The sequence below is a fragment of the Manacus vitellinus genome, unplaced genomic scaffold (genome assembly GCF_001715985.3).
Source record: "Manacus vitellinus isolate BGI_N305 unplaced genomic scaffold, ASM171598v3 scaffold_16_pilon, whole genome shotgun sequence".
Taxonomy (NCBI): domain Eukaryota; kingdom Metazoa; phylum Chordata; class Aves; order Passeriformes; family Pipridae; genus Manacus; species Manacus vitellinus.
In genome coordinates this window covers 9,495,883-9,514,848 of record NW_021939189.1, presented here as the reverse complement: position 1 = coordinate 9,514,848, position 18,966 = coordinate 9,495,883, and the positions used below count along the sequence as shown (strand labels likewise).

General features: G+C 37.8%; 1 protein-coding gene across 1 annotated transcript in view; it reads left to right on the top strand.

Moving 5' to 3' along the window:
- The window catches only part of EFL1 (elongation factor like GTPase 1), a 68,019-nt gene extending 62,674 nt beyond the window's left edge, over positions 1–5,345 (top strand). The window contains exon 20 of the mRNA XM_008925403.3: positions 4,819–5,345. Within this exon, the coding sequence (XP_008923651.2) occupies positions 4,819–5,007 (189 nt within the window). The 3' untranslated portion in view covers positions 5,008–5,345. The remainder of the gene's footprint in view (positions 1–4,818) is intronic.
- Positions 5,346–18,966: the final 13,621 nt, after the last annotated feature.

Here is an 18,966-nt window from a genome sequence, read left to right as displayed (position 1 = left end):
GTCCAACTAAAGATTTTCCACACTGATGATATTTGGCTCCGAAGAAATTTTCTGTCTTCATCAGGCAGTAAGGACCAGTAGGGGAAATGCTACTAGGAACATGGCTGTGTTCCCAGATCTGCCTGACCTTTTGGATGAACTAGGCAGATCCCTTCTGTTTGCTTTTGATGCTTCTCTCAACCTTGTTTTGCATAATTAGGCTGCCTTAGGCAGAGGCTGTTTCATACCATCATTTTGTGAAATGCAGTAGACAATGGGACCAGGATCAGTATTGGAGCCATCTGGGTGACACTGAAATGCAAATAATAAATCATCCTCAAATTAAGGCTTCAAATTCCAAGTCCTCTTGAAGTGCAAGTGATCTGCTCTAACTCATGTCTTATTGACAAGCTTGATTAGCTTACATAATCATTTGCAGGATTAGTACACACTGTCATCTTTCAGTGTTAATATAGTATGCTCGTAGTATTTCTATTTTTATTGATTGGTTATTGCAGGTATTCAGATTATGTCTCTGACAAAGATACAAGCATTTATTGCTTGAATAATTAATGTGTAGCTGTTAGGCTGAAAAAAAGTGACATCTGTTTTGCCTGAGCTGCTCTGCATGCTGTTACTGAACAAGTCTTATGAGACTTCATTGTTTGGGTGTGTTGGTTTGAATAGTGATATTTAATGAAACATCTTGCTTTAGAATGATTTCTTTTTCTCAAGAATACCCTTCGGTTACAGTGTTTTAAGTAATGCATTCACTTCTTTTGGAATACCTAATCCCAGCTGACTACATTATAAACTGTTTTATTTATACCTAGAATGGGCTCATAGTTCTGCACTAAGTGATGGGACACACTTCAGAATATATTTGACTGGGGTTTTTTGATTTTAAGTCATAGTTTGAACAAATTTTATCTGAAAAATTAGTATATGGAAAAATCTAAATAATTTTAAATTTAAAGTGACATACAACATAGTGTTTCTGAACATATTTTCTGCTTTGATCCTGTGGATCTTTTGGGATCCACAGTAAATGCTATCTGTGAAATAACTACATCATATTCCAGAAGGATTGATCCATTTAGAATCTAATTAATCATTTAGGACTTTATCCAGGCAAAAACTCAATTTCTGTCACAAATTCCAGAGCCATCCCTGTGTGGTTCCCATGAATACAAACAATAGCTCAGGGCCTAAAAAGGTTCTCAGCTCTGATTCCAGGAAGCCCAGATCCACCATTGTGACAGTCCCTGTTGTAAGGAAATTGCTGACAATGCTTTGGGAGCGTTATAGGGAAACGTTTTCTTCCTTTTGCTTGCTTGCACTGTATTAACAGAGCATGGGGCAGAGCATGGGGACTGATAGATGCCACCTGCTATGAGCATTTGCTTTGATACATTAATATGATGTGAATAAAGAGGAACAGTCTAGTTTGTGTCCTCACCTTCACTTAGAGAATCAGAACTTTTAAAAAAGAAAACTTCCTGCTTATTTTTGTGTCTCTGTGGCAGTAGCACCTCTGTGTACTCATTTTAGGGTTACAGTGACTTCTTAAAGGAGATGCACAGCTGGTGCCCGAGATTCCAGCTGACTCAGCTGATCTGGCTTCCTCTTTCTCATTACTTACCAGGGTGTGGTAACACGTGCTGAATAACTCACCTTTTGCAGTGTCTGCACCATTTAGGTAGCCATGGTCCTCTAACAGAAATTTCTCATGCCACCAGATGTTGCTCTAGGAGCAGTGTGTAGTGGCTGAATTATTTAAACAGGTTGAGAAGCAAAACTAGCTCCTGAGGTAGTTTTTGTAATCTAATTAACCTCTTCACAGAGAAGCTGTGCATCATGTAGCAGTACAAGGTTCACTCAGGATTCCGTAGCCCTGTGCTGCAGTAAGTTTGCAGGTTTACCCTTGCTGCCTACTTATTAGTAACCGGTACCTAAATTTGAGCCTCCTGTTATGCTGACTTTCCTGAGGCCTGTTGAAGGATAAAGAATGATTATCAGTGGAAGAAGTATTCAGGGCAAAACTTCAGTAGAGCAAGTCTTTCATCAATTATTGAAAGAGCCAGTCTGTCAAACCTGGGGATTTTCTTAAGCATCCATCACTGCAGTATCTAAATATTTACAGGTAGATGAGATCTGTAAGTTGAATTTTGTATACTTTTGGACTCCTCTGTTGTATTCATTCTTCAAGAACTACTGTTTCACTGTTTCTCTCTGGGCATGATTTCTGGGTGTTACATTTCTTGCTAATGTAAAAAAAAAATTCATCAAAGGGGATAGTAACAGCCTTTTAAGTTATCATAGTTTGTAGCTGTATGACCGCTCTCAGTAGTACAGTCTGGAGCAAATCCATTGAGCATGAGTTATCTTTTCTTTTTCATGTGTTCTCAGACTTTGAAATTTTTGTTTGTTCAGCTATTTAAGCAGATCATGAACAGGGAAGTCCCTGGTAGCTTTACATTATTAAGATGTTCAGGATGAACATCACTACAACTTCATTCAGTCCACAGGCAATCCTCACTGCCCTTTTTCTCTGTTTCTAAGGAATAAAATAATGGTAAAAACTTTCAAAGTCTCAAAAAATGGGGACCATTCTTTTTTTATTGGTGTAAGCTGTCAAGGAATCACCTTTAAGTTTCTAAGCATTGGTTATAAGGCCCTGTGCAAGATTCCAGAATGGGTATGACTCAGGCAGATTCTTCTGCGGTTAGACAGTCCCTACGTTTATGTTAAAAATAAACATAGAAAAATTTGGAAAGCTAAGTTTCATACTGTTTATTTCTGAGCTCTACTTGCTTTTGGTTTTCAGCCAGACAACCCAGTGCATAGTTATTTCCCACATAAATAATTGAGATTGGCCGTCACTTTCAGCACGAGTAATACCCACTTAATTTAACAGGACTATGTATGTGCTTAGCTGTGACAAACTAGAACTGGTTTTCTTGGTTTAGCTTTACATACTATTTTTGCAGGATTGAACCTTCAGTGTTACCTAATACAAACTAGACATCTGCCATATTCATTCTCCTAACTCCCCTGAAAATGTAATTGGTTTGGTTGTGTTAGGTGTTATTTAAGATGAGGTATTAAATTAGGACTCAGAATTTTTGATGTTTCTGGGGAAAAATGGCCATCTTAAGTCATCAGTTTTTAATTTCTCTTCTTGTTAGTTTGTGTAACTTAAGCTTTAGGAAATTTTGCTTGGGTTGAAATATCATATGGCAATGGAAAGGATTTGTCATAAGAGAAAGGTTATAATAGTAGAAAAGATTTATAACATTCAGCTAAAATTGGTAGTTAAGGGAAATTTGTTCTCTACTTGTCAGTTATTAGTGCTAGTGCTAATTTTTGGAAATTATTATAGAGTAATATGCTCAATTATCGTTGTAACTATCATAATTCTTGCAGTAACTAATACTTGTCTGCACTCTTTTTTCCATGAGGATTTTGTTTAAGAAATGGATACAGTATTATATTTATTTTTTTTTAGCAAAAATATGTTACCTGTAACTGTATCTTTTGAGGAAATGTGCAATGAAGTAAAATAAGTATTTTTGAAATTTGCAGTAGAACCTGTATAACAAAATACGGTCAATTCTTTCCCTTCCTGGTGTTCATTTTTAGTGTTCTTGGAAAGTGATCTTGTTATTTTTCTCTGACTTCCTTAATGCTCATTAACTACGGTGATTTTTTACTCTGCTCTGTTCTTATTTGTCCTCTGATGGGAAGAAAAGTTAAATCTCAGGACTGTAAGGCTGTGCAATTTTGGTTGGACACCCAGACATCAGTTCTCTAGGGAGCATTTTCCAGATTTGATTACACGTACATGTTCTATGTGCTTAAGACTTGATGATCACTCTTAATGACTTAGGAGTAATTTCTGGTGCCTGCAGCAATTATACATATGGTTAGAACTGAGGTAGATTCTTAGGAGCTTAGATTTGGGGTGGGAGGGAGAGCCCTTACTTCTTTAGGTCTTAAAACACTTGTAAAACTAAAATTTCTGAAAGTAATATGAGAGTCACTAACAGTAACAGATTAAATTGTTACCTTTGGTTAGCTAGTTACCATAAGCCTAGGATTTGTGTGATATTTACATAGTCCAGAGGTAGAGGGTAAATATCTCTTCTGACTTGGGGAATTAAAAATTTTGTAGCCTTGTTATGTAGAATGAAATGAGAAAAGACTTTAAAGACTTGTAAGATAATTAGATCTTTGTAAATACTCTCTGTGGTAGTCAGAGAAGTGTGGGATATATAAGATGAAGTGGGGTAATGATCCAATTATTGTGTGCAATCATTCTGTGATCATGTTAGATCTAAAATCTCTTCGAGATGAGGGCTAATAAGCTGTAAGAACAGCTCTGCTAAATATGTTAGAACCAGAAACAGTAATTTTTAAACCATCTGTCCAACTCAGGATTGGGATTGAAGAACATAGGGCACAGAAATGAGCAGAAACCTTCAGTTCTCCTAAATTCTAATAAAATCATTGTGAGATAATATTCAAAGTTCCTTAGTGAAAATTGAGGCTTTTCTGAATGTTATTTGGCACTGTTTACTGACTGACAATTAAAATTGCTTTTAGAAAAAAATTCTATGCAGGTAATTGTGACTGAATTTGAAAAGTTATCGTGGGCTTCTTAGGACAAGTGCTACATAGTGTGTCTTAACTCTTTTCTGCTTAAATAGCTAATTGCAGGCTTTCCAGAAAACTTTATCTGCTCTACTTTCGTATTTCTCTACTTTAGCAATTGATTGCCTGAAATTATACTAATAAACTTTTGTACTATTTTATTTTTTTGTTTGTTTCTTTTTATAGATCATTTCAAGTGACCCATTCTGGGTACCAACGACCGAGGAAGAATATTTGCACTTTGGGGAAAAGGCGGACTCGGAGAACCAGGCCCGCAAGTACATGAATGCAGTAAGAAAGAGAAAGGGACTGTATGTAGAAGAAAAAATTGTGGAGCATGCTGAAAAGCAAAGAACTCTCAGCAGAAATAAGTAGCTGTGTCTGTCTCCTGTCTCTCCTGACTCAGCTGGATTATTTTCTATGCAACAGATTCAAAATTTCATCTGGACTTCGTTCTTTGACACCATTTTTCTTACATGCTATATCTGTGGCTTATGTTTTAATAAACTTAAGCCTTTCCAACTTTTTTACAGAGAAAAGAGTTTATTTATTAAAATAAAATATAGGCAGTTGGTATAAATTTTTAAAATTTGCTGCCCAATTGAACCTCCTGTCACAAGGATTAGGATTTGTTTCTTTCTGATTTATCATGTGTAGTTATAGTTAGAGCTGGTTAGTTAGCTTGTTGCAAATAAACTATGCACTGAATTTAATGGTTTTGACTCTGTTTTTTAAATTAATTTCTGTAATATATTTGTTTCTCACCAATACTTTTCATAGTTACCTGTGTGTAAATAGTTCTAAGCCTATTAGGAGTTTCTAAAGTGTTTGTTTTACTCTGTTCCTCATGTAAGCAGTTAACCTAAAGCAGTAATGTATCTTCTTTAATTCAAAGGTCAAAAATAGCACATGTGGAAGACTTAAGCCCTGTAAAAAACCAAGCAAGATTTTTCTTTTTTCCTTCCTTCGAAGTCATCTTATTAAAATTTCATAGGATTATCCTAAAGTGGGAGCTGCTGTCTCTGAACTAGACACGCAGCTACTTCTGCCAGTCCTGTGTGTGTGTTTACAGACTCTTTGAGAAATTCTCCCCATTCACCCTGTTGTTTTGAATTCAGTGAAAAGGGACACTTGCAAAAATATACAAAATATCTTGCTCTTTGCAGGTGTCTAAGATGCAGAAGGCTCCAAAATGATTCAGACCAAGACTAACAGGAAAAAAAGTCCCCACAGGGGGTAAGTTTTAGTTAAGAAAAGTGGAAACCTTGGATAGGAGATCACAGAATCATGGAATATCCTGAGTTAGAAGGATCCACAAGGGTCATCGAAGTCCAGCTCCTGATAGATAAACATAATACATGGATTATCTTCTCATTTGGCTGCTTAGATTTGTAAAACGAAAGAACAAGATTTCTAGCAAGTTAAGGCTGAATAGATAGGTGTCCTTCAAGAGGTTCAGATATTAGCTAAATGAATTGGAAATAAGTCCTTAAATTTTGTGCCAACTGACTTTATGCTACCTCTTGTCTTTGCTAATTGCAAAAAGTTCTGTTTCAGATAACCATGCAAATAGGTTGTTCTTTTCTTTCCAGAATATAACCATTCCTTTAATTTGTGATTGCTTTGTACTCCTTTAGCACCTACCTGGTCTTCCTGAATAATTATTCTCTGTGTGTCAGTTAATGCAGCAGGAAGAATTTACTCACATCAGTTTTGCTTCTTATGGGAAAGAAAAGTGTTACTTGTTTCACAAGCAGAATGATTTTGAATGCTTAACTTTTATTTTAAATAATAGGCTTTTCTTTTCCAGCTTGTTTGCTTTCATTGTGGAAATGTTTCCTTTTAAGATTATATTTATGAAATACTCAAGCAAACAAATATACTAAACATGTACTAAATGAGCTAAAACATTTTTAGCTAAAACAGCTAAAAATCTCTTGACTCCCTACTAACCTTAGGAACTAACTCTTCTTGTTTGAGACACCCATTTGGAAGCTTATTCTGTGGGAAATAAAATGTGTCACTTGTTCACAAAGTCACCTGCCACGCTAACAAAACCAGAGAAACATGCAACCTTGGAACTGTGGACTGTTCTTCTGATAAACGTTGAGCATGGAAGAGTAGCTTTGTCTGTGATTCTAGAATGCTTAATTAGATTGAATACTTGCTTTGATAACAGAGGGGTCCTGGCAAAATTCTTCACCTCCACATGGGCATTGTTTTGAGTTGAAACTTGTCTTGAACAATTTGGAGTTGGTTAAGCATTCACAATTATAACTGTCCTTTGCATTCCTCAGAGTGCGTGGTTGAACCCTCTGCTTTCCTGTGTGTGATGTTTGGCTATAAATCTGTGCAGAAAGCTGTAATAAGTCGTCTATAGGAAGGCTGTGAGCAGCCGAGTTCAAGTACCAGGCAACTTCTGAGCAGTCCTTCCAAAAGATAAGAGGGAAGAGGTGAGTCAAGACAGGCTTTACAGTAGATGGCAGCTAAGCAACAAGATTCCTCTCATGAAAAGCTGTGGGCAGGGAAATTCTGTAGTCCTACCTGAGGGATCTTTGGTTGATCTTTCAAGCAGCCTTATTAAAAGGGAACTGTAAACTAATGAGTTTGGTACAGCCAGGCCTGGCCTGATTTACTGTCAAGCCTGAGAAAAACTGTTTTGTGTGTGCAAGGAGTCACCTGGTTGTGCAACTAACTGAGACCCAGAAGGATGAAAGAACCTCAGCTTTGCTAAGTGTTTGCTTGTTCTTTCTTTCCGCATACTGGGGCAGGGGAGTGTCTCTGGTATAAATGAGAAACTGGACGTCAATTTTCTTGTCATAATTCACACAGGAAGTAAATACACTGTACTTGAAAATTCTGGGAGCAGAACAGCACTCTTGATTAGAGAGGGCTTCCTCAAATATATCTGTCTGAAACATTTTTTCATTTAAATAAACCTAGTGCCAGACAAGTACCATTTACAGATGGGACTAGAAGCTTAAAACCTCCCACACCGTGACTTGGCAGCAGAACTCGAATTGGAAACTCAGGTGAGTTTTCTCCTGGCCTGGATCATATCAACCTAAATTCTTTAGACAAGGTATGTGAAGGTTTTGCTTCTTCTCTTAGGGTTTCTCCTTTCTAACTTCAGTTTGGTTCAGAATGCTGTGTGAACTTTTCTGTGCTTCTTCCTAGTTTCCTTTGGAAGCAGAAATAGAAGAGCATGTGGAGGAGAGGATGTGAATGAGCTGGATTATTTTGTCAGCACCATTTTTTTTAATACATAGTTTGAATTCTCACATAGCTTATGATTCATTTTGATTCTTGTTCATACCAGACTGCCTGTGAAAACCTAAGAGTTGAAGCTAGGCAAGGGAGTATAATTTGCTTCGTTGCATCAAGTAGAGGATATCCTACACGTCCCCTTATAGGGATAAGGTCTTTTAGTACCTGTTGTAATGTTGGCAAGTAGTCCTTTGGTATTCGTAAAATGTTCTGAAATTGTTCCTTGAAGAGAATCTCTTATTTTAAACCCTGCATAGATATGTCAGTAAAATGATAAAAAGTGTTTACTTTTCTTATTGTGCTGTTCTTCACCAGTTTGCAGTTTTAATCCTTAAATTTCCAGTAGCTCTGATGTGCTGCTTCAATACAGCCCTGAGGAGGAAAATACGGTGTTAACATGAGTTGCCTGTGTAGTCCCAGCTGATCTTATTAGTGTTGAGACTAATAGTTTACATGCTAGATAAAATATTTACGTGTAAATACTAATTTGATTTAGCAGTATGTCTGAATTTTGGTCTCTTATCTACTTGATGTGGCTTAGTCATATCCTCTGTTGTGAGTGTGTGCTTTTTGACTTGTTTTGTGCTAGTTTGGATCTACTCAAAATTAGATAAGATAAAAATTAATATTTATTTTTGTAATATTCATTAATAAACTGAAAAGCTTGGGGGGCATTGTTTCTTACAGCTGTATCATTCCATGATTATAAAACTCCTGCAAACCATGACTAACAGGAGGAAAAAATAGATACCATAAAGTAGTGTGGTTTGGGCTGCTTGGCAGAGACTTTTCTGTTTCAACAGATGCTGTTTTCCTACAGAAGATTTATTTATTTATTTATTTATTGTTAATTATCCTTTGATCCCCTCTACTCATCCCTCCTCCTTCATTTCCTATTTTACCAAGGATGCAACTCCATAACACCCCACTGATTCTTCAGAGGAATATTTTTATTATCATCTTACTTCTTTTTACTGAAACTGCTTATCTTTGTAAAGACTTGCTGATTCTGGAATTTAAACCAAAAAAAAAAAAAAAGCAAAATTCAGTAGTATTTTCCTGTTACCATTTTTCATGGCTGTGTAAAAGCCTTGTCTTTCACCTTTACAAAGTGACATGTCTCAATGTCCTCCAGTGAGATATCTAGATGCATTTTTTTCCCCAGGAAAGCTATTAGTGTAAAAGGGTAACAATAAATAATAATTTACGCAGACAGCAAAAAATAAAACTTTTGTCAGAAGAAGCTGTAGTCTTTTTAAACCCTGCATTTCCAACATGCTCACACATGTTTGCTACTCCTTGAGAAGGAGTGGAATTCAGTACTGTTACAATACCTTTTTTGTGAAGTGGCCACAGAGCACAGCTAAAATGTGCATCTTGTCAGGTGCAATTGCAATGGGAGGCAGATTGATCATCACCAATTCAGTGCTGTCTTTTTCCCCATCTGTGGAGACCTCTTTCCAGAATTTTTTCATATGGTTCTTTTACACTGTAATAAATTGTCAGGTAATGAATAAATCACTCTTATTTCATTGCTTTCTGAATGATTTATGCCATTGTAAACTGCTACCCTTGCATATTTTGTCATTTGTTTTGCTGTAGCAGAGGCCTCAGAGTTAGAGACAAGCCTTAAGAAACTTTTGGGCTTTAGTGATGACTCCATGACAGTTATGTGTTTTATTGTCCCCTCTGCCATATTCTCATGAAAACAATAATTCTGGATTTTAAATTGCCTAAAATGGAAGAAAAAGCCCACAGTGTAAAATCTTAAAGGTTGGCTGTGGAGTAAGCAATGAGATTTTCAGAGGGGTTAGTACAAAATGATCCCTGGCCTTCTGACTCAGTGTAATGTTTTTATGGCGTTTGAAAAAAGGAACACTGAGCAGTCTTTTCATTGTAGGCTTCAAAAAAATAGTTTGGAATGGCCACCATGCAAGGCAAGCCTAAATGCTGTCCTTCCTGTAAGAAGGTTGATCTTGATGAAGAGACAGATTTAATCATGCTTAAGGAGCCCTTGGCAAAGTCCATTACAGCTTCAGGAATCCTAATCCTTTGCTGCATCTGAAGGCAGTGTAACTTTTTGGCTAGACTTACTGCCTGAATACTCTGAGATATTATTCCTGCTTGGTTCAAAGGGGAGGATGCAAAGTCAAGGTCAGTCATGTAGGAGGAAGGACTGAGACGAAAAAAATCCCTCAAAAATTTTCATGGCAGGAGTGATACAACCATTAAGCAGTGGTTTCTGATTGCCTCTAATATATAGGACTAATAAAAAAGGACTGTAAGGACTTTCTAAGACTCCTTTAAATGATGATTTTATAGCAATCAACCTAGTTTCAAAGTCTGATTTATTTGTTCAGTGATAAAGATATATCCAGAGCACACTGGCACTGAAATATAGTAGCAGGCATGCTATAGAGCATTTTCTGTCTTTCATCTCTTGTCATGGCAGCATTTACCTTTAGGAGATCAAGAGAAAGGCTCTTTAGCAGAAAAAGCTGGCATTGCTTCATGGAGTGAGTGACAGAAGGAGCTGTGTAAGCGGCAGCTGAAGCTGCTCTTCCCCTGGAGACAGCACAGAATGTTCATGACAAGTGCTGCTGCCACTGGTCTGAGCACTGAAAGCTGATCCTATTTATGAATCCATGTCTTCTCCTTGTAATGTTGCTGTCTTGCAGTGTGAACAGCTTAGGAAGGTTATTTTAAATTAACCTTCCTGTGTTAAAACAATGTCTAGTCTGTTCCTATCACATCCAACATAATAAGCATCAAGGCCAGCGATCAGTTTGACTGCAGCTGGTGTGAAAGGGGAAGGCTGGAACAGAAATGTAAAAATGTTGTGGAAAAAACCATCATCACACTTGCATAGATGCCTTTATAGGAACTGCTTTCATTGCATAATGAGATTGCTTTGTGCTCTGAAAGTGTTCAATAATAAATAGTGTGCAAGTGTGCTGTATGGAAGATGTGCTGCCTTGACAGGCAGAGTGTAATTACACAGAGCATCCCTTCTGTGTGGCCTTGCCTCTGCAAAGGACAGGGTGAAGAAACAAACCTCTCTGTCCCTGTCCTGTAGATTGCAGTAAAAACCCCTTGACTGTGGGGGACTCATCATTTCAGAGAGCCTGGTGGAAGGGAGCTGTGCATTCCCAGCAGCAGCCATTCCCTGGGTACCAGTTCACTGACTGTACAGAAAGCAGCTCTGAATAACCTTTTTAATCCCTTTCTGCCAGGACCTACCAGTGAACTATGGCTTCTGTTGCATCTTGCTGCTGTGACAGGTGGAGCCTGAGGAAGTGAATAGAAGTATACTTTGCAAGGCTGTTGTTCTGAGATCCACAGGCTTCATGAAGGTGGCAGGCCCAGCATCATGAAATTAGAGAGCTTACTCTTTCTCAAGTAAGAGAATACTGTAAGGGAAGTTCTGTAATTATTCTGAAGAAACCTCTGCTATCCTGGGCTGGAAGGGCTTGCAGTAGAAAAGGGAAGTACAGTAACCATCCTGCTTTCTGATAGCTGTCACTTGTGCTTGAGCTTATCAGTGTAATTTTCCAACCCAAAGAGAAAATACTAAAACTGTGATTAACATCAGTGTCTCTGTTACCTAACTGTGTAAAGAAGAGTTGGTGGGTGACAAGCTGAGCCTCTGCTTTTTCTTGCAGGGAACTTGCAGAGAACATATTTCTCTGGTCAGAAAGAACAAACTGTATTTCTTCATAGGTAACTAGAAAAATAGCAAACAGCTGCATCTTCTAAATATGTCTGAAAGGTGAAGTAACTAAGGTTCCCTTGCTTTTGTGTATAGATTTAGTAATGATATTAGCAGATTGGACTTGAGCAATGTCATATTATGTGGGATTCACTCTTAGACAATCAAAAAAAGAGCCACAGTCCCCAGCCCGTGGTATTGGCCATGCTAACACAGAGAATGTGTCCTGTGAACAGGCAGCCCCAGGAAAACAGAGGCCAAAAGAGTTAAAGCTGGATATTAACTCAAACGTCAGCTTGGAAGGAACTGTTCAGTGAAGAAAGTTACTGAGCAGTTGAAAGAACCACTGAACAGTATGAAAATCTTATATACTTTGCCAGGGACACCCCTCAGTGCAGCCATGGGACTGGAATTGGTTTGGAAATGGACTCCCTTGGGGATGTGCATTTCTTTTGCAGCTCATTCCATGCAGGTGTGGTGTAACACAGCCTGGGCCTCCATTTCTAGGACGTACAGAGTTTTAGGACCAGAATCTCATTTTGTGTCGTTTGTTGTTTACGTGACTTCAGTTGAGTTCTGTTTGATTTCTGCCAGATGAGGATCTGGGTTTTGTGCCACTTTCATTTTGTTCTTGACTTACAAAGTGACAGGTATCTCTGATAGTTGTTGCTGAGCCTTTTTTCTTCATAGGTTTATTACTGGAGAGCAGAAATATGTCTGCAGACTTGTGAGCACACCTATAAATAGCAAGCTACGGTACATAAGACTGTTACTGTTGCCAACTGCATGTTTTTATGACAAATCTTGTGATACTTTGTTTTTCCTAAAAACCCCAGGTCTTGTATTTCATCAGAATCTTGGTTTTCATTTTTAAAAAAAAAAGTTTCCAGCTTGATGTTGGCATCAAATTAGAGAAAAACATGAAAATGTTTGCAACTTCACCATGATGGCAGAAAAAACCAAATGCATACAAGAACCCCTAAATATAGTATTTTACTTTAAAAACAACAAACAAAAAATCCCAAACCACCAACTAAATGAAAGACCTGTGGTTTTGAGGGACAGACTCTTAATGTCTGTGTTGTGGTCTTTTACTGTAACTGTAAAAATGACTTTTGTAATACTTTTTATGAAGTGGTGGTGTTTTTTTCATTGCAGATAAGCTTCTTGCAAAATCCTTATTGAAAAAGAAAAGATGTTGCATCCTCTGGAAACATTGGTCACTTTATAAAACAAAGAGCTGTTAATAGTCCCTGAACAGATGCCTTTTTCTCTAGATCTAATTCTTGATTTGAGTCTGCGTGATCCAAAGCAGAAGGGCTGGAGGCTGACAATAAATCTGACAAAATATCGGGCTGTTGTGGGGGAAAATGCTAGTCTTGATTCTTCCCTCCTTGCTCAATGCATGATGAGTTACCCCTGCTTTTTATCAGGGTAAATGTTTAAGGAATAGTTTGTTCTGTTTTGATATTTAGACCTTGGATTTCACTTTTATAAAGATTCTCTCAAGGTACAACCCTCCTTTAGCCCCCAGCTTGTAGCCCCAGCTTGTCTCAGAGCAAACCAGTGTGTTGTGCTGTGCTTTTACTAGAGAAGTCTCAAGTCATCACTTCCACGAATCAAAGTGTTTAGGATAAATCTTTGTGGGTCTGGGCAAGGGATACCAGGCAGGACTGCAAACTGAACTGGAGCTTTCCTTCTCTCACTGCTTCCCATGAATTGACCGTTCTTTTCTCAGAGAGAGAGATTAAATGTTTCAAGTCTTGCACAACATAATTATCCAGCACTTCAGTAAAAGGGAGAGAAATGGTAATTTGTTGTGTTTGATATTTCAGATGTAAAAATCAATTTGAAATTATTCCAGATCAGCTTTAATCATCCTGAATAAGTAACGAAAGGGCAAAAAAAGTCAGAGAAAGCTTTTTCACAATACTTTTGTTGACAATAAATGCTGTTGTAGATGAAGTTATCAGGGCTGAAGAGAGAAAGATGATTACTGGATAAATGGGCAAACTTCGCTTTGGAGAGTTGTGCAATAAGAGGTAAGATTATAGAAGAGAAAATAAGAATTTGGTAGGGTCAAAGGCCTTTTTGCTACAATAAATATTATTTTGGAATGTTTGATGGAGTTGTTACAGAGGAGGTTAGCAGAAATAATTATTTCCTGATACTTAGACATGAAAATTTTGCAACAGTTGATAATTTCGAAATCAAAATATATTTTCCATGACTTTGAGCTATGTTGGGTTTATGTTGTTATACTCTAAAAAGCTGCTTTTTGGAATTAAAGCAAAGCAAGGGGAGTTTGTTTATTTTTTGTCACTTTTACTCTGTGGATTTAAACAAATACTAGGAATTATAGATATATTTTCAGGGCAAAGATAGAGCCTTCCCTGTTATGCTGTGTTTCCTTTTCTGATCCCGCTATATCAAACTTCTTGATGATGATATTCATCACTGACTTATAATGACACTCCTGAGGAGCACCCTGCTTTTCTTTTGAGATACAGAACTTGGGGGGAACATCCCAAGAGCTCATCAAGTTATCAGAAAATTTATTTTATCTTTTCATTCTGCCCTGGCAAATGTGTTTTTGAGCGCTACATATTTTGCTGTGCAGTGTTGTTTAAAAACCAAAATACACGCTTGTGGGAAGTGAAATGAATGATTTGTGAGTTGTGTAGCTGTGGAGGAACTGGTGGCAAGGTCTGGGGTGTTTTTTCTATGCTGATTGCTCAGGGATGTATTATATTATCTAATCAGAAGTCATTACTGGTTTATGCAGCATTAAATCAGACAGCCTTCCATACATACACTCTGCTGGGTCCCTCAGGGCAGGATGGTTCTTTAATGGATCACATTCCTGAGATCAGCTGATAGGGCTGCATCACTGCCCTTCACTCACACAGATGATCTGCAAAGTGAGTGAACATTTAACTACCCCAGGAAAGAAGTCAGAAACTGAGTTTCCAAGCTCACATTCCTGCTAAAGAAACAGCCTTGAGTTTTGTTTGCTTGTTTAAAAAAAAAAAAAAATTATCCTTCTAGAAGGAACACCCAGAGTCAGCAGGTTTCTTAGAAGAGTCCTTTTCCTCATGATGGTCATTCTTCCAGCACACCCAAATTAATCAGTAATGGAAAGACCTGATTTTACAAACTCAGGAGTCTGTGCTGAGATATGTAATGGCATCGGGTGGGCATAGGTGTGAAGTCACTGAATATTCACTGTAAACTCAGAATGTGCCATGAAATGTTTGTCTGGCAGAAGTATTAGGGCTCTGGTACAGGGCGAAGAAGGAGGATGAGGGTTGCTGCTAAGAGAATATGGAGGTTCAGAGGTGGGTCTGATTTTTATTGATCTGTGTAAAAAGGAATAAGTTAATATTTCCTTTATTTAAGAAGGATGTTTTGAAACTGAAAAAATCCTTTTCCACAGCTGTAAGATGCATTTAAACCACCCAGCAGGAAGCAGTGATCTATATTCATGTAAATGTGTGCTGATGTCCTCTTAGAAGTTTAAATGAAACACCCACATCCAGGAAGCTGGTGAGCTCATGTGGGAGCACAGTTGCAATTCTTCATTAAACTTACTAGATGGGACATCTTTTTCACTTCAGAAGCACTGAACTTTGGCAATTTATATTTATTTGAGATGAAAGAGGCAAACTAACAACTCAACACCACTTCTAAATAAGAGGAGACCTAGGTTATGAATTCATCATTTTTAAAAACTTACTTCATTTTTGTTGAATTACTCATTCTTATTGCAGATGATTAGCACCACTCCCTGTTCTGTAGAAGCAGATTTTCTTTTTACCATAACACTGCAACCTTCACCCCCCATATCCACAGGAAAATGTTTCAGAAGATAGAACAACGAAAATGTGGATGTTTTCTCAGATGATATAAACTTGTGTAATTTTCTTGTCTTGGTAGCTAACATTAGTTAGCTAGTGTTGTAGCTCTTTTAGATCATTGAAGTTAAACTGATTTATTCTGGTTGAGGGCCCATGGGGGATTTTATTCTTGGTGCAGATTGGGATCTTAACCAGCCTGTAGAATTTTAGTGCAGGGAAGGAGCTGTATATTAAACCTTATGTGAAAGGTCAAAGGCAAACTCTCCTTTTTTAATGAGCCCCATTATTTAGTTCCATGTATGTATCAGTGCTGCTATTTGAAACAGAACCAGATCTTCTATTCATATGTGCTTATAACATTTTCTATGTAATGTTTTAGCAAAAAAAAAACCAGGATTGGGACCCTTGCAGAGTAAGCTTTTTCATGAGTGAAGCTCAGAGCAAAATCTACAGCACTCTGCTGTATTATGTTGGGAAAGTAATGCCTCTGTAGTTATTATCTAATGCTCAGCTTAGGCTGTACATGTAGGTCTGCTTGATTATTGCCCCTTGGAGCAGATAAGTGTATGGAATGATCTCACTCTGTTGTTAAGATAATTTCTCTTTGGGGATTCTGACCTTCTTCACATTTCAATGACATCATCCTTTTTACAGACTGTAAATCACTAATGCTGACTCCTGGCCTTGCTAATAAAACTTGCAGAAATACAGTATGGAATAAGAGAATGCTTATATTAATATTGTTAGATGTGTAACTAACTTTTAGCTGCTCAAAACTACTTTTTTAAAGGTAAACTCGGATAATTATAGCCTCGTATTATGGTCCTAACATGTGTGTTCTATGCCAACCCATATAGTATACACAGCTACCTAAGCAGTAACTTTAGTGTTTTAATTCTGTAATCTAAATAACTTTATTAATCAGCCTGAAACACAACAGCAAAGGGAAATGCTTTTCCACAGTCACCAGCTTTTAAATTGCAGAATATTGCAAAAAAATCAAAATGTATCAGTTTAACCACAGCAAATGGCCTTTATAGAAAAGGCCAATTTTGCATGAACCAACAAAGACAATTTTCTCATTTAACACAGCAGGTATTTGATGGATGCAAAATTGCATGCTTGCAAATGGTTCTTTCAAAATACTTCTGAATGGTGCCTACTGGTTTCCCTATTAAATACCTTCATATCAGCATCCACGGTGTTGCAGGGGGTGCAAGACTGCAAGAGCTGCAGGAGAGAGTCTGAAGAATTGAATATTCTTGCCACAGCCTATTGCTGGGTTGAAGCAAAGAGAGCCTCTTTCTTTTGTGGGTCTTACGTGCATTTTATCTTCTGAACAGCATGAGTCTTCTGTGTTATTGGTATTAATGTCTAATGCCTAATTAATGCCTCATATAAGGATATTAAAATCAACCAAATCAGAGCAGTGTTTTCAGATCACTGGTGTGTCTGAGAGCACTCTGTGTACAGTCACTTTCACTATTTCTCCTGCATGTTCAGACATTTTCCTCTTATATTTTTGTGGCTTTTCACGTGCAAGAGGAGGAGAAGACAGTTCCTAAGAAGATATGACTGAAGGTACATGTACTGGATAGTTTGGGAACTAGTTGGAAGAATGCAGAAATTATTTTTCACTGTTTTTGATTTTATTTCAGTGTGGCACGTCCTGTTTGGCTTGTTAATGTGATCTGTGTCCTATCCTAAACTAAAGGGCAAATGGACAAAACCTGAAGCTTGCTTGGCAGTAGCTGCCAATGTGTACAGTGATGTGCAAATACAATCTCTATGAAGCTCCTGTCTCTGGGGTGCATTTGCACAGGAAAAGCATAGTTTCACAAGCCCTGCACTTGTGATTGCTAATCACAATTTTAATAACCACATCTTTTAAGTCATGTGTCAGTCCAGGTCCCCAGTGATACCATAAATGTTTTTAAAAATTGACTGGAGTAGTGAAGTCCAAGTGTGAAAAAGATCAGCTTTGTCTGGTTTTGCTTTCCTTCCTTCCAGTTTCCTGCTTTTTGTCTTTGCCCATTCTCCTTTATTCCTTGTTTTCTTGTGAAGCTCCATAGCTGTAGAATATAAGTCAAAATACCAGCAGGATTACATGTTGTTTGCAAGCAGCCAATGCACCCTGCACTGATCATTTATTTTGCACTAGTCCCTCCAAGCTAAAACTAACCTGAAATCATCATTCTACCCTTTTTATTTTTGATGTTATTCTTTCAGTTTCTTGTTTGAAGTCTTGTTTTTCCTGTAAGAATCCATGGGAGGTATTTGCCATTTTACTTTTTTTAATGTTTTTAAGGAAATACAGCCTATCTTTTTCTAAAAAGACTAAAAGGAAAAAACAATGATTTATTTTTTTTTCTCATAAGTCCAGACATTTCCAGTCAGAGTTACATTTCACCTTATAGATGTATTTAAAATTATCTGTGCAATTTATCTTTGTTTTCTTTGTGTTCAGAATTACGTGCTGTAGACAGTGACTTCAGGGCCTCTTAGAGCTGTGATGAGAAGGCAAATAGGAGAGAAATATTCTGAAAAAAGAACCAGACTGTAGTCTGTGTTGTGCTCTTTATGTATTTTCCAGCTGGTTTTTCTTCTAATGTTCAGCATTCCTCATGGGGCACTGATGCAAATCTGCATTCACTTTTTTTTCCTCTTTGTATATAACACACAAGACCTAAAATAAAGCAGTGATTTGCAGTATTAGGAAATGTGGCTCAGTGTCCCTATCCCCAGTGTGAACGTGCACATTTAAATATGAATGAAAGTGGGCCAGAACCCCCTTGAAGCTTGGAGTTGATGCACAGACTGCCTGTTCTTTCCGGTTTAAGTACTGTACTTTCTTTTTTTTCCCTTGCTGAACAACAGCTACCATATGGGCTGAGCTTCAGCCAGTCAACTGCTAAATTACAAACACTCTTTTGACTGTAAATTGAATGGAAAAGGATGTCAGTTATCGCTTTCCTCCCATGGCCACACCACAAGAGCACCTGCAGTAAAAAAATGGCATTCATGCTCTGAAAGGCACCACATGCTGCTATTGTGAGCTGAGCAGTATCTAACCTTGGCTTTGCTTACCCCACTCCTGTCGCAGCGAGAAGATTGCAAAGATAAGAGCCTCACTTTTGAATACAAATTCACTTAGAGACACTCTCAGCACTTACCCACCAGAGTGTGTTTCCACTAAAGGAAGTAAAAATCTGCCTAGGAAGATGGCTATCTGTGGTATCCTTCAGAGAGGAGTCTTTGACTTAGGCACGTATTTACCGAATTTATTTTGAAGTTTGTTATGAAATTATAACTGCTCTCTCTGAAGGCTTCACACCGTGACCAGTTGAGCTCACCCACAGGATTATCTGTTTTCCAGCCCGAATGCCAGAACAAAACCATTCTGTTTCTCACCCTAGCAGAGGTATCCTGCAACTGGACCGTTCCTCCATGCCCAGGGCAGGCTGGAACTGGAAGCCACACAAATGTGTGCAAAGAGAATTT